This window comes from Squalius cephalus, assembly GCF_949319135.1.
Source record: "Squalius cephalus genome assembly, chromosome: 12".
NCBI classification, from domain to species: domain Eukaryota; kingdom Metazoa; phylum Chordata; class Actinopteri; order Cypriniformes; family Leuciscidae; genus Squalius; species Squalius cephalus.
The window spans coordinates 27,406,400-27,433,581 of NC_137133.1; the positions used below are offsets into that span (position 1 = coordinate 27,406,400).

At 39.1% G+C, this 27,182-nt stretch overlaps 2 protein-coding genes across 2 annotated transcripts; one reads left to right on the forward strand and one right to left on the reverse strand.

Moving 5' to 3' along the window:
• Nucleotides 1–47: 47 nt before the first annotated feature.
• mep1a.2 (meprin A, alpha (PABA peptide hydrolase), tandem duplicate 2) lies at nucleotides 48–5,825 on the forward strand (the record flags this gene model as incomplete). The annotated part of the gene is made up of 13 exons (XM_079889221.1): nucleotides 48–79; nucleotides 846–877; nucleotides 1,435–1,475; nucleotides 1,593–1,668; nucleotides 1,751–1,868; nucleotides 1,951–2,126; nucleotides 2,270–2,491; nucleotides 2,613–2,759; nucleotides 3,338–3,553; nucleotides 4,359–4,805; nucleotides 4,980–5,147; nucleotides 5,257–5,443; nucleotides 5,554–5,825. The coding sequence occupies 13 exons, from the start codon at nucleotides 48–50 to the stop codon at nucleotides 5,702–5,704; spliced, it is 2,013 nt and encodes a 670-aa protein (XP_079745347.1). The 3' UTR covers nucleotides 5,705–5,825.
• adgrf3b (adhesion G protein-coupled receptor F3b) lies at nucleotides 5,744–26,313 on the reverse strand (the record flags this gene model as incomplete). Its single annotated transcript, XM_079889222.1, has 18 exons — nucleotides 5,744–6,406; nucleotides 6,636–6,708; nucleotides 6,945–6,977; nucleotides 7,059–7,100; nucleotides 7,202–8,518; nucleotides 10,090–10,269; nucleotides 10,374–10,573; nucleotides 10,689–10,835; nucleotides 13,013–13,246; nucleotides 13,329–13,547; nucleotides 13,646–13,782; nucleotides 13,960–14,018; nucleotides 19,963–20,012; nucleotides 20,131–20,286; nucleotides 20,450–20,590; nucleotides 20,719–20,731; nucleotides 25,439–25,666; nucleotides 26,242–26,313. The coding sequence occupies 17 exons, from the start codon at nucleotides 26,311–26,313 to the stop codon at nucleotides 6,664–6,666; spliced, it is 3,273 nt and encodes a 1,090-aa protein (XP_079745348.1). The 3' UTR covers nucleotides 5,744–6,406; nucleotides 6,636–6,663.
• Nucleotides 26,314–27,182: the final 869 nt, after the last annotated feature.

The window sequence follows — 27,182 nt, forward strand, 5'->3', positions numbered from 1 at the left end:
ACACAAATACACGGTAACGAATATATTTTATTTTTCCCACAAAAACAATGTACACAGTGTACATCCCAACCAACACAAAGTAGGACATACAGTGGTCTACATACAAAACAACAGAAGAATTTACTGTATACAGTTACAGTAATAAAAAAAAATCCAATGTTGGCATCCATTGCCCCATTGAAGAGCTGACCTGTTGCCCTTTCATGCTAAAGCTCTGATTGCTAATTGTAAAACTGTGTGACGGGTGTTTGCCCATGTGAAGAGTCAGTGTGCATATTTGAATGGCAGTGTGTTCCTTGTGAAAACAAGAGATTTTCTGCATGCAAATTGTGCCAGAAGCAGAGAATTGTGTGTAGTGTTTTGAAAAAAGTGTGTTTTAGAACTGCAATTTGAGTGTAAAGCAGGAATTGTGCTTGTAGTTTAGCAGAATTGGCTCAGGGGGTTGGTGAATGAGTTACATGTTGTGGTCATTGTGTCTCAAGTACCAGAAAATGTGTGTAAACAATCGAGAAAAACTGTAAGATTTCAGTTTTTAGTTTAGCCCATTAATTACAACATTGCTGCTAAAAAATAATCTAAATAAGTCTGAATCACATTTTTCTTTGCTCATCAGATGTTATGAGCGACACAATATCAATATATCCATTTAGACAGATTTAATTCCTGATATTGTTATCATAAAGAAGGATAAAGATAAAAAAAGATAAAGAAGAAAGAGATAAAGATAGATATAGAAGAGCTGATGCATGCAGTAAACAGACACTTCACAATACACATGACAGGCCACTAACTAACTGGTCCATCCACGTGTGTTACTTCACCTGGTAATTGTCTGTGCCACTCAGATCAAAGTTCTACTCCAACTCTGACTTTATTGGTATGTTTGTAAGTGCGCTAAACCCTGTTGTCGTCTCCTGGAGTTAACATGGACTCTGTGTGGAGAATCATTCTCTTCATAGTACTTCTCATGTTCAAGGTATTTTAAACTTTATTATTATTCATTTTTAAATGTAAAAACCTCTTGACATTTTTAGTTATTGTAAAACAAACACATCCAATGAAAATGTTTTAATCTAATCTATAATCAATCTATCTTGCAGGTGCAAGCTATTCCAACACAATATGGTACAATATTTTAAACATTTTAAAGATCATGTTCAATTTGAATTTTTATCTTCATGGAGCTTCTTACACGTTTGTATGCTTTATTAAATATTAGGCAAGGATGCAGATGCAGGTGAATTACGGGAGGACATTCTTGAAATCAATTTAGGTCAGTAAAAATGTATTTGTAGAAAAGCAAACAGTTTGCCATACAAGCATAAGTGTTTTACATGCAATACAATCTTATTATACATATATTTGTCAGTTTGTCAAGAGAAAAAAAGTACTTTTAAAGGATCTGAATTTATCCATTTAATTGAAACATTTCAGATTCCCAGAGAGATTTGTTTGAAGGAGATATTGCTGGAGATGTAAGTCTTTCTTTTAAAAACCAAATGTCCTTTGTCCAAATCTCTACTGCCTTTTGTTTTTATTTGATCATATTTTCTATTCAATATTTTAATTCCTAAAATGAACTCTTATCTTAGCCACGAAGAAATGCAATATTAGATGAAAAAGCAAGATGGGAGTTTCCCATTCCGTACATACTCACAGATAGTTTGGGTGAGATTATTTATTATTTTAAAATGCAAAATCAACAAACTGATTCCAGGATGAGAATATTCATATAGCTTCACTTGTTTAGATCTTAATGCAAAAGGAGTGATCCTTCAAGCATTTGAAATGTATCGTCTCAAGTCTTGCGTGGACTTTAAGCCCTATGAAGGAGAGAGCACCTATATTTCTTTCACAAAGCTGGATGGGTATGTAAAAATCAACCTGGTCTGCTTTTCCCTAAAGCGTCGTAAGCCTGCTTTTGCAGTTTTGTTTTTGTCATTGTTACAGATGTTGGTCATTTGTGGGAGATTTAAAGAGTGGGCAGAACGTCTCCATAGGGGACAGATGTGACACCAAGGCCATTGTAGAGCATGAACTTCTCCATGCACTGGGTTTCTACCATGAACAGTCTCGCTCTGACAGAGATGACTATGTTCAAATCTGGTGGGATCAAATCATTCCAGGTTATTTGCATCTATTTTTATTATAAAAGTGCATCATGAAACTCTCTTTTAGTTTCGTGCAAATTTGTGATTTGCATTGCAAAAATGGGGAAGGATGGGACAAATGTAATGCCTCTTTCCTTTTGTCATCCACATTTGTGCAGGAAAGGAGCACAATTTCAATAAGTATGAGGATGATATTATAACCGATTTGAACACGCCCTATGATTATGAGTCCATCATGCACTACAGGCCTCTGTCTTTCAACAAAGACCCTGATATTCCCACCATAACCACTACCATCCCTGCCTTCAATAACGTAATAGGACAGCGCTTAGACTTCAGTGCTCTTGATCTGGAAAGACTGAATCGCATGTATGAATGCAGTAAGTTCTGATATTCAACAACTGCCTCAGGCTCTTACAAACATTACAAACAACGCTTGACATATTTTGTGCTTGAAAAAAACATTCTTGCAGTATTGCCATATCAATTGGTTTCTTTCAGCTGCAACCCACACTCTCCTGGATCAATGTGCGTTTGAGCAGATCAACATTTGTGGAATGATTCAGTATGATGAAGATGATGCTGACTGGGTCCAGACTTTGAGCTCTACAGATGTAAAGGACCACACACTTGCAGGAAACTGCAGAGGTAATTTCAGCTGAACACTTTTGTTTATAGAATAAAGCGTCGTCAGGGCTCAACAATATATATATATATATATATATATATATATATATATATATATATATATATATATATATATATATATATATATATATATATATATATATATAAAAGAAAACCTTACATTATGCAAAATCGAACCTTTTGAAATAATTTTCTTAACATTTAAAGTGACATGACGTGAAGGCCAAGTATGGTAATTTAACCCTTCCAAGTTAGTATACACACATTAGGAGCAGGGAGCTCCTAATGCGGTGCCCAGGGAGCAATTGGGGGTTAGGTGCCTTGCTCAAGGGAATCAAACCCACAACCTTTGGGTTACCAGTCTGACTCTCTAACCATTAGGCCATGACTGCCCCAAATTTAATGTAATTTGGTGGAAAAACATGACTGATTTCCAAGACTATCACAAGTTACTCTTAATTTTAATAAATTCTCTTCTATATTCGTAACCTAGTTAGAATTTCCTTATTTGACAACAATATTCAATATATTATATATCGCCATTGAATGCCATTTTGCATATGTTTTATTTTTATAAGATGCAGGCTATTTTATGAAGTTTGACACCGCTAACAAGGCTATGGGACACAGTGCTTTGTTGGAGTCACGGATTCTTTACCCCAAGAGAAACCAGCAGTGCCTTGAGTTCTTCTACAAGATGACTGGAAACTCTAGTGACCAGCTCATCATTTGGGTCAAAAGGGATGATGGAACTGGCACTGTTCACAAAGTCAAAAAAGTTCACACTATCACAGGTCAGCTACGGCCAAACGTTACTGTATATGCACTCTCTCTATCTCTCTCACACACACACACACACACACACACACACACACACACACACACACACACACACACACACATATATATATACACTGAACAAAATTATAAATGCAACACTTTCGTTTTTGTCTCCATTTTTTTTTTGCTGCACATTTTAGACATACTGTCTAATCAGCATCTTGATATGCCACCTGTGAGGTGGATGGAATATCTCGGCAAAGGAGAAGTGCTCACTAACACAGATTTAGACAGATTTGTGAACAAATATTTGAGAAATAGGCCTTTTGTGTACATAGAAAAAGTCTTAGATCTTTTTGAGTTGAAAAATTGAGGACAAAAACAAAAGTGTTGAGTTTATAATTTTGTTCATTATACATATATATATATATATATATATATATATATATATATATATATATATATATATATATATAGATATATAGATATATATAGATAGATAGATAGATAGATAGATAGATAGATAGATAGATAGATAGATAGATAATTATATTATATAGCAAATCTCAACTGTAATTTTTTTTTATTTAGTCGCAGAATATAACTATATTAATGCCCAGCTCTAAACTGCTAAAAGCAACCGTAGAGCATGAAGATATTAGATATTATAAACATTAACATCATGTTTTTCTATAAAGCTGCTGTGTAAACAACTGATTTGTCTTGACTACTGACAATTGACTCAAAATATCTCTTCTGATAGCCTACTATGATTATGTATTAGATATTGAATACTGTGCACCTCTTTGATTTCTTTAGGGGATGGGGATGAGTCATGGAAGATTGCACACGTCACTCTAAATGTTGAGGAAAAGTTCCGGTACTTCTTCCAGGGTATTGTTGGCTCCAACAAAACATCAGGAGGGATCTTTATAGATGACATTACTCTGACTGAGACATCATGCCCAAATGCCTTCTGGAGGATTCAGAACTTCACCAGCCTCCTTAATACTATCCCACAGGGTGACAGAGTTCAGAGTGTTCGTTTTTACAACTCTGAGGGTTACGCTTATGGAATTAATGTGTATCCAAATGGCAGGAATAACTCCGCTGAAGAGTTTGTTGGGATCACTTTTCACCTCTTCGCTGGTGAGAATGATGCAGTATTAGAATGGCCTGCAGCGAATCGGCAGGTCACTATTACGGCTATGGATCAAAATCCAGACACACGACTTCAAATGTCTAACAGCAGAAGCTTCACCACTGGTGCGTCTGTCTGTCTATATAGACAGGATCTATCTATCTATCTATCTATCTATCTATCTATCTATCTATCTATCTATCTATCTATCTATCTATCTATCTATCTATCTTTGATTTCACATTGCAGCATCAAGGAATTATGAATGATTTAATGACCCCCATTAATCACTCACTTAGATGCTGACATGCGGTGGAGTAAACCATCTACGTCTGGAGAATGGGACGAAAACTGTTTTTGTTTCAGAGGTCCAGAGTTTGGTTGGGCCACTTTCATCTCACACGATCAGCTCCGTAGGCGGGACTTCCTCAAAAACGATGACCTGATCATCACTGTTAATTTCGATGGTAATTTTGATCATGCAGAACTGTTCCACCCATCACTATAATTAGTGTGTTTAGAGCTATTGGGATAATTATGTTAATTGTTAAAAGTGTGTTTTACTTTAACAACCAGATTTGGCACATCTTGTAAAATCTGAAGTTCCTACCAAGCTCCAACTCTCAAGCAACCCCCAGGCTGCAGAAGAAAGCTTTGAGAGCCTTAAAGTCCGGGTGCAACGAGCGATCAGCGACCCATGTCAGCCAAACCCCTGCCGTAATGGAGGAGCTTGTGTCATACATCAGGGGAGAGCAACATGCAGGTTAGTGAACCTCAGCGTTTTTAATTATAAAACCACAGTTTGTTGTTTAAGACTGAAAAAATGCTTGTGTTTGCGTGGCTTATATGGTGACAGTTATATGTCTTCTGCAGGTGTGTCTCTGGACAGGCCATTGCGTACACAGGAGACACTTGTGAGAAACAGAACTTTGATGGAGGAATTCTGGGAGTTTTGATCGGTGGTGCTGCAGGAACTGTAGCTCTTACTGTTGCCATTATAGCGGTGATCTACAGGCAGAACTAAACCTATTTCATCATATTTGACATCTGAATAACCACTCTGTGATAAGCAAAGTATTTTATTGATGAACCATCTTACAATAGTATGCCTAAGATCTTTTATTCATAATAAAACTTGTGTTATTAACAATCTCATCTCTCTTTTTTTCCATATCCCTTTACATGAAAAAAGTAAATCGGTCTAACAAGAGAAAAACCAAAAAGCTCAAGAAGAGTGCATAGATGTGTTCAATTATCATTGGTTCATCAGATATTTTGTCAGAATTACTAAATAGCAGAAAATTATGTCATAGTTCCATATGTTTGGCAAAATAGAAGCAGAGCTAAAACTAATTAGATTACAACCAAGGTAAGTGACCACATTTTACATTGCATTTAAAGAGATAGACATTTTCATAGGATGATTGTTCATAAAGACAACAACAATCTGGGTATCGCTACATATATACAGCAGCACTTTATATTGTTCTTTTAAAAACACAAACACAAACATCTATTATATTTTTTTGATTCTCTTGGTTTGTTCCTAAGTTTATGCAGTAAGTAAAAAGAGACGACCACAGCCTATACTTTGTTTCAAAGATGTTAAGTCTTTACAAAAAGAACTTTTAGGTCTTCACCAAACAGTTGTGCTTCCGCTCCTCTTTTTGTTTCTGCTGTGGGTTCAGAGTTGGATCAATGTCCTATGATGTTTTACATGCTCCTTCTGCAATACAAATCAGAAACAGAAATTTTATGAAAGAAAATTTTGTCTTCAAGTCATTTAGCTGCCTTTGAATTGATGAACGTATTGTTATTTTCCTATAAAACTGTTTTAAAACAATCTGTATAAAAAGCTAGCTATATAAATAAAAGCGATTTGACTTAGATCTTCCTCACATAATAATTCCTGGTTGTCAATCAAACAAGGGAATTAAGCTGCATCAAAAACTTACCTTGTGTGCATTTATTTGAATGGATCCTTTATTTTGCGACAGATGTTGCTGTTCCTTGTTCTTTTCCAGATTTCTGGGGGTGGAGGGGGGGGGGGGGGGTTGTTATAATGTTATATTTCATAATGTTATTTAAATATTATTTAATATTTAATAATTAAATCATATTTAAAATAGTATTATTTTATTTTAACATTACATTTTGCAATTATTATTTGTATTATAATTTTTCACTAAAATTTATTTTTTCTCCTAACTTTGCTGTGGCATGGCATTTGATTTTTTTTTTTACATGGGTTCCCCAGAACTTACCCCCAGAACTATTTTTAATATTTCATCTCGGACCTGTAGAAAAAAAAGAAAAACAGGTAAGTGTCCTGTGGTCCTAACTGTACTAAACATCTTCAATGTCAATTAAATGCATACCCTTTTTTCTGCAAAACATCCTGTCAACAAGATGAAGAAGCCCTAGAAGGTATAAATAATACAGAGGCATAAGGTATAAATGATTCAATATATATGTCATACTATTTAAAGTGTTATAATTTCCGTTTTAGAGATGGGAATACCTGCAGGGAGTTGACTATGGTGAACGCGTAATGCACTACGTATGTAATAAACTGTGTAAAGTCGTCCATCAAAAACACAAAAAGCCCCAGAATCCAAGTCCCACCAAAAATAGGTGTGAGAAAGATAATCACTTTGATTATGCTTTTTGCTGCATCTTTGTCCCCCTTTTTGTTGGTCTCAGCTCCAGACGGCTTTAAAACCGTCGCAATGACCACCACCATGGAAGCCATGTTCACCAGCACGATGGTCCCAACTGGAAAGAGAAATGCGTGGATGGATCCTTGCATGGCTGACTGATAGGTAAGCCAGCATGTTTTCGAGCTGTAATACGGGATGTCAGTTGCTTGATCGTAGTACACGTATGTAACCGCCACAGTCACTGTTGGACAAACATAGCCAATGGTGAATCCGAGGATCATGTACATCTTTTTCCCAATGTGGCTGAAGACGAAAATGAGCTGGTGGACCAACATGACACTCAGACACAGCATCCAAAAGAACATCGCCAGGAAGAAGTAATGCTTCATCACCACCAAAACAAGGCACAAGGTATCATTTAGGATTGATGGGAAAGAGGAAGCTAAGAAGCTACAGTCGGCCAAAAGCAGACACAGTGCGATGTTGAGGAGAGAAGTGTGCCGGAAGTGAGAGAGGCTGGATTTAACTACAGTGCTCCAGACCAAACACTCGATGATGATATAGACGATGAGAGAGCATATGGAGACTCCCAGTCCGATGTACGTGAGCTGATCTAGAAAAGGCATGCTTACTGGATGCTTGGACATGAGCATGGAGAAGGAGGTGAGATGGTTGCATTCACAGTAGGCGGTGTTCCCGGGACCTTGAACATAATTGCAACCTTCGTCTGACCATCTCTCCTCCGAGACGTTCCAAAACACGCATTGCATCGTGGCACTGCTGCCCTCATCATTAGGAAAAGCCAGTCTGATGTTCACCGAAGGCTGAGTGTTGTTCTCAACTGTGCTGGATACGACTATGCTAGGAAACAATGAGTCCTCATAACCCAATTTTGGCAAGCGGTTGGCCAAGCTCTGTAATCCTACTGTTTTCACCATATCTGCTGTTGCGTTCAACTCAACTTCCACGTTGAAAACGGTTTTGTTGCAAGTGGTGCCGCTTCGGCAGATCTGAAGCTGGATGTTTGAGGAGTTGTAGCCCTCACTGGCGTTTATTCTGATGCTTTTTACAAGGCCTTCTACGGATGACAGATATTGTGAGGCCAGTGAACTGCTCTCTTCCTCTTCTCCCCCATTCCAGGTTACGTTCAACATGCTGCTGGCTGATTCAATGAAATCCTACAAAGAGAACAGATTTTCTACTGAAACAGAAAATTTCTCAAAGCAACACATTTTCACTCCCAGCCTGTCACACATTGATGCTTGGTCAGGACCCTTCAGCGTAACTGTTTAACACACAGGGTAGCCCTTTAGCGTATTTTTTTTGATGTGCAGGGTAACGTTACTCCATTGCTTTCAATGAGTAATCTTTGGCATCATACACAGATGCGTTGGGCATGGAATGATAGTGTCATGATGAATTGGGTTATAATTTTGCCATTATGACATGTTGGAGTGTGATTCTCAATTTAATCAGCCAGTATAATTTATTTACATTTGTTTAATTTTTTTTATTTACACTATTTAGACAAGTTTGAACACGTTATGTGTCTTGATCTGACGCATAAGGCAAACAACTGAATGCAATGGAGTACCCTGTGGGTCGAAAAATTACGCTAAAGGGGTACCCTGAGCATTAAAAAGTTATGCAGAGGGGTTCTGACCAAGCATCAATATGTGACGAGGTGGGTGTGAGAACGTGTTGTTCAAAGTATACAAACATTTTGATAATGTTACAGTCTGAGTTACATTTCAGACTTTAACATGATCAGAACCTGAAGATGTAGCTAGCTCTCAATATGAGTACCTCAAATTTTCAAAATGTTATATTATATTGAATATATCTAATGAAGAATTCAAGTAATAATTTTTTTATATTTAGTTTTTATATTCATTGATAATTAAGTAAGCAATATAAAGACTCGAGAGGCTGTGCTGTATCGAGTGCCTGAAACCCCTTCAGCCCTAACTTATTCACTAGCCTTGAGTACCTTATTGCTTTATAAAATGGTTACCGCACAATGCAAATTTTAAAGGCAAAAAATATGTATCAATGCAACTTTCAGGAAGTAAAACCAATAAAAGCCTTCCTTCCGCTGGAAAAAATAGTCCCAGACCGTGAACAGCAACAGCAGTTACATTATTTCGCCATTAGATGGCTGCAAAGACCGTCTTTATGAGTGAGTCAGTCAGTAGAGAAGACTTTTACATTGAAAGGACTGAAACTTGTGCACACGGAGAAGCAAGACGCAACTGACAAATGACTAGCCAACTGTTAAAAGGACAATATATTGCTGCGGACATTCACACGGATGTTTTATTACGAATATAGCACTGACCTGAAGGAAAATGCTATATCTACTGTAAATGCAGGTACACTCGCTTACTCGATCTCTCACAATACTCTAACTAGCCTACTCCAGAGCCATAGAGAGAAAATCTCTCTATGGCTCTGGCCTACTCTATAAGCTTCAATGAACAAATTGCAATATCAATGAGAACATAAGTTTACGTTGCTAAGAGTGGTTGCTAGGGGTGTTGTGTAGTGATACATAGAACCGTTCGGTGAAGCGGTCATAGCCGTGTTTTATCATGAATAAAACACAGCTATTGACCAATCAGAATCAAGGACTGGAACTAACTGTTTTATAATAACTAATAATTTGTATTATTTTAATTAATTATATAGGCTAATATAATTATTTAATATGTGAGCTGTCAAAAGGGAGTGAAATAGTTTAAATGCTTACTCCAAGAAGGTTCTCGCCTAGTGGCATGTTTACTGATGCCTTTTTCATAGTTTGGAAAACAGTAACTGCAGTTTTGACATCACCAAAACTGTTCTCGTCATCTTCGGATGTGTTGTTTTTCAAACTCTGAAAGATTAACTGAGCGCCCTCTTGTGTTGCTCCAAGTCCCTTTTCAAAATCCTGGAGTGACATCAAAATTAGACATTTTCACATTAAAGACATACTTCACATGCCATAGTTGTGTCAGGTCACTCAGAATCAGTCAGGCCTATATATTTGCATACCTTTGCTTGCAAAGCTAAATTATTCAGGACTGCTTTAACACACAGAGAGACTTCTTCACCCCATATTTTCCCATTGCATTTGCGTTTCATTGTGCCCTGTCTCCCTGATGCAATACAGTCTATAACAGCTGTTTCATTATTCTTTGTTTTTGGCCATATTCTCTCTTCAATTACTTCCTGTGCACAAAACAGGTCACTGGCTACAAAAACAAACAAAACAGACAAAAATAAATAAATACAAGCGTTTTTTTTTACATTACCAGTCTTTTGTAGAATGGCATACATTTGCATTAGAATATGACTTTCAGTACTTACGGTAAATGATTGGTACTTTTATTGAGTGATTTCGTAGCTGATTCAAAGTGTTCTCAAAAGTGCAACTGGCCTCAAGTGAACTTGGTTTGCCTTCTGCCAGACAATTAACAGGGAAGTCTGCTGTATACTTGATTATACCACTGCGCTCTGTAAAACATGGGTAACATTTTTACATGTGTTCGCAGGTTATGGATAATTGAAATTAACAGTGAACAAATGTATGTGGACACGCCCAAGTTTATGGCACGCCCAACTCAGGAACTTGGGTATCAAAATGATCCCTGATCTTCCCATTGGTAAATACGACTTGAGAGGGCGTTGTCCAATTTTTATCTAGGAATCTCGTATTTACGATAACTCTGATAGCACGTGAAGGAAGGATAAAACTATATCTATAGAGCTGGTAAGTCCCGCCCCTTCCGTAAAACCCCGCTGGACCTCTAGGTTGAAAAATCGTCAATGCAAGTGAATGGGAGAAAATAATTATTTTCTGGTCCCGTTTGAATTTTGCCATGAATGTGAACATATGTTGTCTGTGAATTTTTTATATTATCTTTCATGTTACGAGTTTGACAGTATACTGTATGATTCTTCGGCTAGCAGTTGTGGAAAAGACATAACGAGAAAGACTACATGTCGCCTATGTGACGTCACCCCATAAAGTTGACTTACCCGTGGTTTTCGCCAACCTCAACGATTTTGTTCTCTCCCTGAAAGAAGGCGGTGAAGTGCACCAAAGACACAGTCATGTTTAGCGGGATCCGTGAGCTAGTGTCCGTGTGCGAATGGTGGTGACATTTCAAACGCGTCGAAAGCAGCGAAGAGTTGTAGTCCACAAAGTGCTCTCACACAGTCTAACCGTATCAGACTTCTACCCGCTAAATTGTAGCATTCTTCACACGAAAGATTATATAAAAAAATTCACAGACAACATATGTCACATTCATGGCACAATTCAAACGGGACCAGAAAATAATTATTTTCTCCCATTCACTTGCATTGACGGTTTTTCAACCCAGAGGTCCAGCGGGGTTAGCGGAAGGGGCGGGACTTACCAGCTCTATTGGCGAATCATCTGAATTTGGAAATATTTTGAAACCAACGGTCGAACAGTATGATATAGTGAATCCTCGTTGGCTGAAATCATGTGACTTGGCGAGTTCAACACAAGCTCCGTCCGAACTAAAGAAAATATTTTTGAATGTTTTGAAGCTTCAAGCAGTAGTGTTTTGAAAGCGCCCAATCACTAATAATATTGACACAATATTCGTGTTGTTGCGTTGATGATTATTTTGTCCATTGTAGGCCTAGTGGACGATTTTATTCATAGTGGAAATTTTAAGATAGCATAGGTAGAATTATGTAGGCCTATGTGGACACACTCCAAAATGTATGGATTTCATTAAATTTGATGATTGTAAATGTAGTTTATCACATTTGATTGTTCAAGTTTGACAACCATAAAGTGTCCAAATCACTGATCTATATAGTCATATAGATCAGTGGTCCAAATACTTTTTTTTGTAAAGTATGCTATATTTTTTATATTATATCATTTAAAACCAATGTCGTTTTGATAGGCTATGTTTTTCTAGAAAAAATATGCTTGTGCTGTTATGTTTTATAATAGATAAATCAATGTAAATATCCCTTAGTTTAATATTTTGTCATCTAATGAAAAGATATTCATTTAAAAGCATTTCACAAGTTCACACTTACATATAATTAAATAGACTAAAAAGGTTATGGGTATTTGGCGTGTTGTCCGAGGGGAGGGCTCCGAGCTCGATATTTGGCCTGAACCCAGAGTACTCCCCATTCCAGGTTGGGATAGGAATTTAGAAGTAAGGAGATGGGCTGGTGGAGGGATGCTGGTACGTCTGCTGTATATATATATATATATATATATATATATATATATATATATACCTCCTGATGCTAATTGAGTGGACTGGATGATGAGCTCCTCCTTTGTTAATTAGGTTAATTATCTGAAAGTGCTCCTCCCGAACTTTGTTAATAAAAGATCATTACACATACGTCTAAATACATTTTGGGGCCACTGCAAGCCAGATTTTGGTCGCTTGCACTTCACAAATGATGAGCTAAGACAAATCTTGACCTGGAACATGTTTACATTTGTGCATAATTGCTTGATTTTAAAATCTGTCAAATATATTTTATAGAATAAGTATAAAGTTTATGTGATTTGAAGCTTCAGTTGATTATTTTCTCTATGAAAGATAAAAGTCAGCTTCATGTGCCATCAAACAGAAGATTTATATATAATATATTACAAATTGATAATTTATTTACAGCTTTACCTTCTTTAATTGGTGCACTATTTTCTATACTTCCGAGTTTTATCCGGGATATGTAGGTTTCAGTACTGTTGTCGATGGAACATGAGATGGTTACTGTGGTGGATGATGCTTCAGAGCAATCTGTAGTTTGTGGATTGCTTGTCACATTAATGTTTTCTGGCAGCAGTGCAATTTGAATAGGTGCCATGGCCATGTGAGCTATGTTCCCGCTGACAAAAAGGCAGCTGTATGTTCCTGGAATATCAAAAAATGACAAAAGTCACAATAATGTAAATTGTTGTCCCTGTTTCACTCATGATTGCATTGAACAACACACCTGACCAGAATCCACTTGTCTTCAGAAGTGCGACTGTTGATGTTTCTGTACAAGTATCTGACAGCATTATTTCACTCCCTGGTCCCAGAATCAATGGCACTTCTTCACCTCTTGACATCTGCCACACACACTTGCTCATAGCCTCTATACTGGTACAGTTCAGCTGTTGTCTTGAGTTATAACACACTTTTCCTGTAGGTGCCTCTATGAATACCATTCCTGTAAATTATAATCAAATACTGTGATGGTGAAAAGATTGGTAGGAATGCATAGATAGAACAAGTGAAGAAAATATTGGTGTGGTTGCAGTGTTTTACCTAGAGACTTAACATTGAGACTGTAAATGGTTGGATCCGTCAATATTGTAGCAATTATGCTTTGAACTTTGGAGGTGGCAAACACAGAACTGAGAGACACTGTGAAATTGTGAGCGTATGTAAATGACCCTGTGAGACTGTGACAAAAGAGTGGAAACATTAGTTTCTTGGTTACAAAAACTATTGCAAGCTAGTTGTTATCAAATGAAGAAATGAAAATAGAGTATTTCAAGTGGTTATTATTAATTGATTTACTTTCAAATAATAAAATAAAAATGTAAAATAAAATAAAAATTATGAGAAAAATATCTCACAGGCTGCCTTGCATGGTCAACGAGTTGAAGGCATTTAGCACATTAAACGCATTCAGCAGCTGAAAAGTAAATGGGTTAGAATGATGAGTAAGAGATTTGTCATAATTGAATAAATAGCTACTCTGCATTCGGGTTTCAAAATCTTTTCAGTAAAGACAAGAGATATATTGCTTTAGTACATGGCTCTCTGGAATATTTGATTCTGTCAAGTTCATGGCGCCATCCAGCGGTAGATACTTCCAAATACTCGTCCGTGCCAACGCTCTATATCAGTCAGCTCATCACTGAAACCCCCACTACTCCTACTCTGTTTCATTCAAATTCTGTCTGGTGCTTCCCTGTGTCTCGGTAATCGACTGTATTGTAAATGCCATCAGAAAACGTCAGTTAATAGGTTATAATATTTGGTGACTGGAGAAATGAAGCGTTACAAACTCTGAATTAAAAGCGCTTAAATATTTTCCGTTTTTAATTGAAAATAGTGTCGTGTAAACAGCTAGCCTAGAAATCTAGACGCACTTTAGCGGCAGCAAATGTAATTTGCAGCCAAGGTCATCTTAACTCTCCGTTGGTTTGCGAGCTGGAAAAACCAAACTCTAGTCATGCCAATCACATCGAGTTGGTGGGCGGGCTTAACATAATGACGGCAGAGTTGCAACGGTTCCGCATGAATTCCCTGCTACTTGAAACAAAGAAGATGGGTCTTTCGAATCGGCTTTGGCTGTGACTCTGGAAGACTTGGAGTTAAGTTTTTCTTTGAGAAAAGAACAAAGAACGGCACTGAAGTCATTCTTAAAAAAGGAAGATTTATTTGGAGTTTTGCCGAACGGATACGGCAAAAGTTAAATCTATCAACTATCTCTGCTGTTGGTAAACCGCTCTGGTTGGTTGTTGTGCTATCCTATAGCGTGCAGATGGAATTTGATAGACAACCGTTTATCTCGCCCCTCGGATTGAGCCCTGCCAATGGTGTGTTCCCAGACCCAACATCTTAAAGGGTTAGTTCACCCAAAAATGAAAATTCTGTCAGTAATTACTCACCCTCATGTTGTTCCAACCGTGTAAGACCTTCGTTCATCTTCGGAACACAAATTAAGATATTTTTGATTAAATCTGAGTGCTGGATCACTCCTCCATAGGCTGCTAGATGACCGAAACTTGCTGGCCCAGAAAAGTTATTAAAGAGATCGTTAATATAGTCCAAGTGACTACAGTGGCTTAATCTTAAGTATATCAAGCGACGAGAATACTTTTTGTGCGCAAAAACAAACAAAAATAACGACTTTATTCCAATATTCATTTCCTTCTCTCTGGGCCTCGTAGTGTTTTTGCGCAGCGCGTCTGTGTTGCACGTCAGACGCATCACACACATGACCAGCTTCGGCCAATTGTGAGCCTACGTGGTGACGTGTAACACAGACGCGCTACGCAAAAACACTACGTGAACCAACTAGAGGCCCAGAGAGAAGGAAATGAATAGTGGAATAAAGTCGTTATTTTTGTTTGTTTTTGCGCACAAAAAGTATTCTCGTCGCTTGATATACTTAAGATTGAGCCACTGGAGTCACTTGGACTATATTAACGATCTCTTTAATAACTTTTCTGGGCCAGCAAGTTTCGGTCACCTAGCAGCCTATGGAGGAGTTAGACAACTCTCAGATTTCATCAAAAATATCTTAATTTGTGTTCCGAAGATGAACGAAGGTCTTACGCGGTTGGAACAACATGAGGGTGAGTAATTACTGACCGAATTTTCATTTTTGGGTGAACTAACCCTTTAAAGACCCACTCCGATGAAAATCATGCTTTTCTAGGTGTTAACATGTTCTTGTGGCATTTTTCTGATGTTAGAGGACATATCTTGAGAAAAATAAGCTCAATGTTGTATTTCTGCATTCAAATGGCTGTGAATCAGTAGCAGGCGCTAAAATGCCAGTTAAAATAGACTGGAGTTGTGACGTAGTAACTCCACTGGGTGGGGCCACAAGCTCATACTCCCCTCCGCCCCCGCCCGCTCAGGTTCTGAGGAGTAGAGAAGACGATGGCGGATCAACACCCATGTGCGGTAGCGGGTTGCAATACTAACTGTACGTTCACACCGCCGCCGACTTGAGCGGCAAAGAAGCTCTGGCCGCCCTGTCAAGGACGCTTGTCAAAAAGTACGAGGAAGCTTGTTGACGCTTTGGCCGCTCTGACGTAGCAGCATTCTATGTTCGATCATGGGAGAAGAGAAGTGCCACACCATGAAAAGTAAACAGAATAAACAAGCAATACATTGACACTAGAAACCTTTTATAATGACAGCATTTGTATAACCGTTTTGGTCACATTATTATTTATTATTATTAATAGTGAGAAGTGAGTGCGCGCGCGCGCGGCCGGGGCTCGCTCTCTCTCTCTCTCTCTCTCTCTCTCTCTCTCTCTCTCTCTCTCTCTCTCTCTCTCTCTCTCCTCGTTCTTATATGCCCTGTCAAGCGCGCCCTGTTAAACTGGCAGGACTTAAAAACACATGCAAATGATAAACTTTCACTCTGTGATGGTTAAACTGCAATTAATCCGATAATGATAGGAAACCCAGCAACGGCGATGATCAGCTTCTCCTCCGTTTTCTCGGAAGCTCAAGTCGGCGCCGGTGTGAACGTACAGAGGAGAGGAGGGGGAGGGTCGTCTCCGTGCCAACGGCTCCGCCCACAACGCAGAGGCGAATTGCTAATGAGCTACTGCCGCTCTGCTGAAGCAAAGTCCCAGAAAACGGCACAGGTTTTGTGATTTTGGCTAAAAACGGCATAATCATCATTTAAAGACCACTGAGAATGTTTAAAAATAGCTCGAAATATGATCGGAGTGGGACTTTAAGGCTTGTTCGACTTCATGCAGCTCTGCGCAGACCGATCGGTGGCTGACTTGAAGCAGTGCATGCCGGTTAGAAATTTAGTCCGACTTGATCTGGCGCTGACGCCACGTGACTGTGACGTATGCCAGCAAGAGTGATTCGAGAGTAGCCGGAGAACTCAGCCAGCGCAGCTTCTCAAGAGCGACTGCACTAGGGCTGATGACGACACAGCTGTTCCACGATTGGCCGGATTCACTGCATGACAATGATCACGTGTGTTTCGTGTTTATTCGAACACCTTTAGTTCCTCTAAAGCTCACAAATCAATTTTTTTTTTATAACAGTAAACACTCTTTTCATGTAGTTGCAGTGTTATATTGTGTCATGTTTATCAAATTAAAACTGATTAAAAAACGTAGACTCCACTTCATTGATAGTAGCTTATGTTGAACTTTATTCTTGTTCAAATAGACACTGTGTGAAGCAGTACATAAAGTATTGAATGAAAATGTCTCTGAAACATCTGTGTATTATTTGGCAAATATTGCATTTATTTCACTTCAGCTGTGGTAAAGTATGCAAACACCACGTGAGTGACCAGAAAGTGTCAGACTTCAAGTCTCCGTTTTCAGCTCCTCCCCGCCTGCACACGGCTACTCTCGCCGATCGGTTACATCCAGCCCCAGCCGATGTCGAACACACCTCTTGATGTGGGTCTGGCGGCTTGTAAGGCTAGTAAACAGCCCCTAATGTACTAATTGCCTCGCAAAATGAATAACTCGAAACAACACATGCTGGCACATGTACCTGATGTTCAAAACTGTGTAAATGCAACGAAAACTCAGGCCAAACATGTATAATGGCATCTTTCACAAACCAACTGCAAATGTTTTCATGAATGTCTATGAAATGTTACAAATAAAAATGCTACATTTATGCCATGTAAATAAAGCAGCTTTCGATTCGCTCTCGTGATACTTTGATGTCATGCACCGATTTGATCGGCGGGAGCTGCCGCGTGCAGGCGGGGAGGAGCTGAAAAAAGTCGGACACTTTCTGCTTCTCGTAGGCTAGTGACGATGTTTGCACAGCTGAAGTGAAATAAATGCAATATTTGCCAAATACACGGATGTTTCAGAGACATTTTCATTCAATACTTTGTACTGTTTAATACAAGAATAAAGTTTATCATATACTATACTACCAATGAAGTGAGGTCTATAGCCTATGTTGTTTTTTCTCCGTTTTATTTTGATAAACATGACACAATATAAAATCGCGACTAGCCTACATGAAAAGAGCTTAGCCTACTGTTATAAAAAATAGATTTGTGAGCATTACTGGAACTGAGGCCCTGTTTACACCTGGTAGGCTATATGCGTTTTGGTCGATCGGATCACAAGTAGACAAAGGAGACATTCCCGTTTACACCTGGTGTTTTAATCAGTCTCATTTATCCACTTTCAAACACTTCTGTCCTGATTTCTTCGAGGGGATGGTCTATGGGCGGGTAAATGTATGGATTTCTTCCTAATTTTTTGATCTAATGGACAAAATAAGCGTGCGCAATTTGCATATGAACTTGCCCAGAGACGACTAAAAAACATACGGAGTGCAGCAGCTTTGTTTCTGCCTAACAAGCCTACTATCTGCAGTGGTCAGGTGTTACAATGGCTAAGTGATACAAGTCGTAGCTCTCAGAAAATTACGAGGTTACACTTTGTAGTTGCAAGTTATACAAGCACATGAAGGCTTTTTACAATTCAGAATTGTTACCGTAATTTCGACATGGCGTAAACTCACCTAAATACCATTAAAAATGACGTTTCTGGAATTTTTTTTTTTTTTTTTTGTGCAATGCTTGTTTTGTGTGTAATTGGACAGGGTTAAAATAGTTAAATTAGAAGCAATTAAATATGATGATCTTTTTTGTATTGTTCATGCATAAGTTAAATCGTTAAAATTCATAAAGTTAGTTAAAAATTAACCTACAAGAACAGTTAAAACCATTAGTGTCTGTTTCTTTGGGCCGCTATATGTAAGCAGTCCGCCATATTGCAATGGTCAAAGCCAGTTCGTGACCGTTCAAAATCTAGTTGACTTAGTTTAACTGTATTTATTCAGCAGATGATTTTCATAGGATTTAATTGATAATTAATGTTAGATAATTCTGCATTTGCTAAAAATATTGGTTACCATAGTTTAAAAACCCTGTAAAATTTGGGTTAATAGAAATAAAACACAAACTAACACATTATCATCTGTGAAAGGTTATCCCATTTCTTCAGGAATTTAAATTTCTGCGTTTTTTACAAGCAGAGTCTGCGTAATGTTGTGGCATCTGTGAAAACGCATTGATTTTTTACTGCGAGTAATTACAGGATCTGAAATGTTGAGCGTTCCAAGATGGCGGACGTGTCAACGTGTCTGGAGCGGTCGAATGTGGAACCTACGTATACAGGCTATATGATTAATGCTGCTTTCATGTCCTAACGAAAATTGTCCCCTCCACCATGTTTAAAGTTTATGGCACACCCAACTAAGGAACTTGGGTATCAAAATGATCCCGAGCTTCCCAGTGGTAAATAGGATTTGAGAGGTTGTTCATGTCCAAGTTTTATTTAGTAAACTCATATTTACGATAACTCTGATAGCACGTGAAGGCAGCATAAAACCCATATCTAGTGGCGAATCAACCGAATTTGGAAATGTTTTGAAACCAACGTTTGAACAGTATGATATAGTGAAGCCTCATTTGCTGAAATCACGTGACTTGGTGAGTTCGATACAAGCTCCGAACTAAAGAAAATATTTGCAAACGTTTTGAAGCTTCAATTAGTGTTTGAAAGCGCCCATCACTAATAATATTGACACAATATTCATGTTGTTGTACTCGTTACGTTTTATTTTTCTCATAGCGGTAGAATTATAGCCTAAAACAATTTCACTAATTTCAATAAGCAGGATAACCTACAGTCAGTGGATCGGACATTACCGCAAAATAAATCCAAATACGTTGGCGTCCTGATCGCCCTGTGGGGCTCTTTAAGGACTGTCTGACTGTTCGTTATCCCTTACATATTTAATATAATACTATTCATTTCTGCAGCTGCTTACATATGCTTTTCAGAAAAAGTAATCAATTATTAAATGAGGAGATGCATACGTACCATGGGTTTGACTGTTAAGGAGCTACCAGTGAGCATGCCAATGAGTGAAACTATAAGGATCACAGCAGTGAAACAATCATAAATGTTGTTTGGAGGTGCACTCCAAATAATTTCGACCATTCCAAATTATGAATGGTCTAACTGACTTTAACTTAAATGACAACTTACCATTCACTTTGGGCAGACACAGAGGCGTGACGTATGATATATTTGCCTCACATTTATCCACGTTGCAGCATTTATTTACAGAGTCACACACAAAATTGCTCCAAACATAGTCTGGTCCACACCAGCATGTTGTATTTTGGCCAATTATCTCACACTCTACAACACATTATCACATAATGACTTTACAACGTATTTATTCTGTTTTGAAATGTAATCTGGCAGGCTGGCTTAATGATACTGAACATTTCACATAGACTTTATTAAAACTGAATACAATCAACATCAGAAAAAGAAAAAAAAACCTGTTACATTCTCTTACCTGCTGCAATTTCAGCATTTGTGATAGTTACCCCTGTTGTATCTAGAAGGGTTCCTATAAGTCCAGGCAGACTGTCTGCAACATTTAAGGTTTTATTCCCCTCAATCATGACCTCTGCCCAATGGGTCACATCTATGGACCCTGAAAACATAAAATGCAAAATTATACATATTTTATTTGTGTTTGATATAACTTTATAGTTTTAAAAAACAACTTTTTTAATTATTATTAATGTGGAAAGGACTGTGTCTGGTGAAATTAAAACTTACCCACATGTGAAGTCTGTTGGGTAACAGAAGAAGAAAATAGTCAGTAATTTTGTTCTGCTTCTGCTTTGTTTTTTTAGTAAACAAATGATCATGATGCGTGATGACAAGAACGGGATTCTTATGTGTTAGAAAATATTATATAGCATAGACAATATATTTAAATAAATTAGCAGGTTGTAGAGGATGTCTATGATGTTTAAATTAATTTAATGCCATGATAATTAGTCTGTTTAGTGGAAATATGAATTTCGAGGGTGGTTATACAGTATGTGGCATTCAGGCGATTACTATTTGTTTTACTTAGGATAAAATCTGTTATCTTGTATATTTCCTTTATGAATTTACCTGGCTAAAAATGAACAGTGCAGCAAAAAGCAGCATTCCTGCACCAGACAGTGTCTTGATCCTTTTAGGGAGATTGCATTGAATTATTTAAAAGACAGTCAAAATGTATGCCTACCTCTAAAAGAAACTTAAAAGTGAAAACTTTCCCTGCACTTTAGTGAAATTGTTTGCACAAATATCTATTATTCAAATTCTAACTATCAAAACTATTCTCATCATCAAAACAACAAAACTGCAAAAAAACTTCAACAAAGTTAATTGCTGCCTTTCAGAACACCAGCCAAATACATTCACAAGTGACATTTCCTTTCAATAATTGTCACAGAAGCTGAACAATGAAGATAAAAAAACACACAAGGATTAAAATTATTTGGTGAACTGATTATTCTATGAACATTGAAATTATAGTTTATATAGTAAGATGAGAGTATGTATATTGTAAGATAGATTTTTTTACACCATACCTTTAATAATTGTATTTAGCTGCTGTACCTTTATAATAGACAAAATAATATATGGACATACAAACCAAAAATAAATAAATACTGACCTTACAGTCTGCATTTTAAAAGAGAGGATCAGCAAGTTTTAAGCAATGCTATCTGTCTTAATAACATGTTCCCTGTGAAGAACCAGTTTCTTGAGTGAAATGGGGTGCTGAATGAGAATTAGGGAAAGTTGACAAATGCAGTGGGTGTGGTGAAAACTAATTTACAAAGCTCTCTCTCACATTTGCATTTTACAATCTCCAAGTCCATAGGCCACCTGGATAAGTTAGCACACCATAGTCATAGACTTTCCATTGAGATTTGGCTAACAAATGTAGCTCAGAACTGCATGCCTGCCTTGTCCTACAATGTTTGGTTAGATTGTCATTTGTGGCTGATTTAGATAAATAATTTTCATGTTTAAACCTGCAGTACTTTTAGAAATAAGATGTTTAGAAAGAAGTTCTGCTGTTTCTGAATGTTGAATACCAGGTGGGAGGTGTATACAATTGTTCCATTTCAGGCTTTCAAATTGTGTGGAACATATAGATACAATTCAAATGAACTTTTTTGTTTATTGGAAATATACTAAAAAGTGCCCACTTCGGCACACTGTAAGTAAAAGTAAAACCCTGAATTTTGATAAATTCCAATCTGAAAAATTATCTTTGCACTCAGCTTAAGGGAAAATTTTATATTATCATATGTTAACACTAATATAAAAATATTGTGTATTTTCTTTTATTTGTTGTTTGAAACCCCGGTGATATGGTTATGTTTCCCCGTTATTCTGACCACTATCGCATCCAGCTCATCTAACCCACACATGACTATGGTAATATGTGGTAACACACAGTGACCATGTTTATTTAGCCTGAGGTGAAATCATTGAGCCTCATCATTTGGCTGTTGTGGAGAACATGAATCTGGACTGTTGTGTAATGTTATGAAAGGCAATTAAAAATTATTATAAGTGAATTAAAAGCATAATAATAAACATGTACCACTATTAATGTGTATACTTTCAACATAACTATATACATTTAGTTAAAAATGTAATAAAAGTTGAGGTTTTAAAAGATTTATTGTTAGGGAACACACTTGCAAATTAGTGTCTTGTTTTCTTCATAAGTATTTGCTTGTTAAATAAGCATCCATGGAAATGTATCTGTTTTGCATGCTCATTCAAAATGAGGAAACATGCAGGTTTAATTCCATTGAAGAAACCAGGTAAAATCATTCATATTTTCCCTTTAATTTTCAATTCCTGTTCTATTTATAATGTTGAAAGGCAATGTAGCATTCTATTTTAAAGTCGCAACACTCTAAGGTGACAAAGCTAAATGAGAATATCTGCTTATATGAACACTTCATTAACTTCATTAATTTTTAACATGAGTCTCTTTTCTGTTTTAATCCTCAGCTTTTACCATAGTTATAGCTTGTACCTTTAAGAATAAGAACAATGCTTGTACAGAAGTCAACTTTAGCTCTCAGTTTATGAGGGGGAGTGTTTTGAAAAGAAGTCATTAGGTGCATCACAGCCACAGTATAAACGAACCGGCAGCACCACAATTTACATCCTTACAAGTGTATTAAGACCACATGCTGAAACCTACATTGAAGTCAAACCAGAGGCTAATCCAGCAATGATCATCTTCTAAACGTGTAAAGACATACATGAAAGGCACATAGCAGACATATGCAATGTGTCTATTGAATATGAATATGTGTGGCCATATTCAAATTAAAATCTGCTGTGGATTGGTGCTTATTACAACAGAGATTGTCAAGGAAGTAGACTAATTAACCAATAGTAACGCCTAGGTTACGACTGTAACCTCGGTTCCCTGAAGAGGGAACGAGCGTTGCGTCGAGATTGACGCTATGGGGAACGCTTTGCGTGATGATGTCTTGAAGCACATGTAAAATCAGTCCAATGGTGTGGCGGAACATCAGATGCGGGTGATGTCACGAACCAGGAAGCTATAAAGCCAGCTCATAAACAGAGAGCGTCAGCTTCGTACAGTCTGAAGTAGTCGCTGACAGGCATGAAGGAGATATGGCAAGGTGACCCAACGCTCGTTCCCTCTTCAGGGAACCGAGGTTACAGTCGTAACCTAGGCGTTCCCTTTCAAGGGAACTCGCGTTGCATTGAGATTGACACTATGGGGAACGTCTATACCAACGCCACCATAGCTACAAATGTCTGTCCAGTGTGAAATCGAGCGAGCAGAACTAGGATGACAGCACCTGAGACCCTGGTGTAGAGTCCAAGTCCAGAGAGTAAAATCTGATGAAAGTGTGCGGTGAGGACCAGCCTGCCGTATCACAGACGTCTTGAAGGTAAACTCCTGATATAGGGGCCTTGGAGGCCGCCAATCTCCTTGTAGAGTGAGACCGGACAGCCATAGGGGAAGGCTGTCCGGCCGACTCATAAGCAAGTGAAATAGCCTCAACCACCCACTTGCTCATTCTTTGCTTAGATGCGGGGGACCCCTTATTTGGGGACCCAAAACACACAAACAGTTGATCAGTTTTATGCCACAGGGCAGCTGTGTGGACATAAGCATCTAATGCCCGTACTGGGCAAAGCAAATTATTTCTTTCCTGGTCCGGATTCTGGAAGGGAGGAGGACAGAAGGCCTGCAGAATAATAGGTCTAACCACATTAGTGGGGACCTTAAGGATATAGCCTGGTTTAGGATGAAGGAATGCTTTAACCATTCCAGGTGCAAACTCCAAGCACGAGGGAGCAACCGACAATGCTTGTAGATCCCCTATTCTCTTGAGAGAAGAAATGACGAGGAGGAAAAGAGCCTTTAAAGTCAGGAATTTGATAGGAACATCCTCTATCAGCTCGAAAGGGCATCTCGATGCCGAACCGCCAACTGATGCGACTGAGCTAGAATCAACCAATCGTCGATGTAGTTAATAATGCGAATACCCTGAAGGCGCAGGGGGCGCCAGAGCTGCATCCACGCATTTGGTGAAAGTGCGGGGTGATAAAGCTAGGCCGAATGGAAGAACTCGATATTGGTAAGCTTTGCCCCCGAAAGCAAACCTCAGGAACTTCCTGTGACATGGACGGATGGAAATATGCGTCCTTGAGATCTATCGTGACAAACCAGTCCTCGGACCTGATCTGTGTCCCGATCTGTCTCAATGATAACATTTTGAACTTGAGTTGCATGACGGACTTGTTTAGAACTCGAAGATCTAGAATGGGACGCAATCCCCCATCCTTTTTTGGAACTATGAAGTACCAGCTGTAAAACCCGGTTTCCCTGTTGGAGGGAGGTACATATTATATGGCCCCTTTCTCTAACAGAGTGTTTACTTCTTGTTCCATAACCAGAACCTGCTCGGGGTCCACCTGTCACAGTGTCTGGTTTGTTCCCTGGGTAACCACTAGAGGTCCTTTTCCCCCACGGTGTCATTCACTCATAACTACATTTCCCATCATCCTGTTCTGTCACTCATTGATCATTGCACACAGCTGTTTCCCGTCACCTTGTTAGTATCTGTGTGTATATATACCCTGTCTGTTCAGTCTTTGTCATGGAGTCCTTGTTTAATGTCACTACACTTCTGGAAGTCTGTTTTGGCCTGTTTCTTGTTTGTTTCTTGTTTTTCGGATTGACTTGTTTGGATTTTGACCCTTGCCTGGACTGGATTGTGAGTACGGATTACCCTATTAAATACTGCTTTTGGATCTACCCTTGGTGTGTGTGTATCGTGACACCACCACTGTGGGTAGGACCCCCATAAACCGAGGTGGGCGAGATAAAAAACTGTATTTGATACCCTTTTTCTACGGTCTGCAGGACCCAACAAGAAACATTTGGCAGTAGCTTCCACGCTGTCAAAGATTCTACTAGAGGTACCAGTCTCTCGAGACTGGTTTCTGGATTTTGTTGTTGTTGAGTAGTCGGTCCGTCGCCCTGTAACGGTAGACCAGCAGGGAATGACTGAACGGACTGCTCTGGAACCCTCCTCAGGGGGGACGGGCATCCCAAGGCCACTACGTTTCCGGGTGGTTCTTGAGATATGTGCTCGCCGGAGACCGCTGCGCCCTGAAGCACCGGAGGTGGCAGGGTTGGCAGAATGGTCCCCTGAGGGCACCGAAGGGAGAAGGGCACCGTAAAAAGAGGTGTTGACCGCTCTGCTTCGGGGGGGACTACCCTCACTGGCCTGAGCCCTCGGGCGTCAGGACCTTTTCCCTGCAGCCTTCTTGGCAATAATAACGGTCCTCAGATCCGTTTTACCCCTTGAAGGCTGTGGTTGAGAGCGCCCTCTGTGTCTCCCTGATTTTTGTGGGGGAGCACGGGAAGAAATGCTCTGCTTCTGAGTGGTGCAGTGCAAAGAGCTAATTTTTGAGGTTTGAGGCTGTTCCCGCTCAACAGCCTCGGGATGAGAGCGACGGGGAAGGAGTTTTTTAAAGGCGACTGCTTGTTTAGATACCTCTTGACATTTCTCAACGGCAGAATTAACGGTGTTGCCGAAGAGGGCAATGGTAGAAATAGGGGCATCCATAAGAAAATTCTTCTCCTTTTCTTTTGATATTGAGGTTGAGCCACAGATGCCTCTCAGTGGCCACCAGGGCTGCCATAGAAAGGCCGGTGGATTTTGCCATCTCCTTGGTGGCCCTGAGAGACAGGTCTGTGGCTCTACGTAGTTCGCACACTACCTCAGGTCCAATACCCCAGCCCTCATCTAAATCTCCCAGCAATTCTGCCTGGTAAGCCTGCAGCAAAGACATTGTATGTAAACATTCTGCAGCCTGGCCAGCGGCAGAATAAGCTTTGCCCACCAGAGATGACGTAACTCTAACAGGCTTGGTGGGCAGTACCGGAACCTTTAGGGAACATACCGTCACTGGAGAGAGATAGCTCGCAAGCGTCTCCCCATCTCCCCATAACCGTGCTCTCTATAGTTCTATATAGATGAGTAGTTTGATGTTTGAGAACTAAACACTCTATACGAAACTGGTAGGCTCCGGCGTTGAGGCTGTGATCTAGACGGTAGGAAGCGTTCGTCGAGCTTGCTTTTCGAATGAACGTCCTGCTTATCAGCTCAATGCCACTCAATGCTTAGTCTTTCGACTGCTCTAGTCACTACCTCTAAGAGCTCTTCAAAAGCATGAGACTGAGGTGGCGAATCCTCAGTTTCAGTATCAATACTGACAACATCCAGCTCCTCAGAACTGGATAGTTGCAATATTGGTGCCTCCATCGAGGCGGAAGGAACCGCAGCGCGTGCTTCCAAACCCTGAGAAGAGGCACTGGATCTATCAGGTGAAGGCTGGGCCCATCTCAAACCCCTCTGATAGATCCATTTGCGAACTCCAAGTCTGTGATCGGCACTGTGCTTGGGCAGCAGCGGGACCAGAGGCCTGGGGAACCCGAGCCTGAGCGCCCTCGCGAAAGAACGCCAGGCGGGATCGGAGCGTACGCAATGGAAGCGCATCACAATCAGGGTTCTAAATTAACTTTTTTGATCACCAGCCAATGTGGCTGGTAACTTTCTAAAGTTACCAGCCAATCAGAATATCCACTAGCCAAATTTTTTAAATAAAATAATTATATCCTATTACGATTTTTTTTTTTTTTTTTGAGTAGGCTACATGTG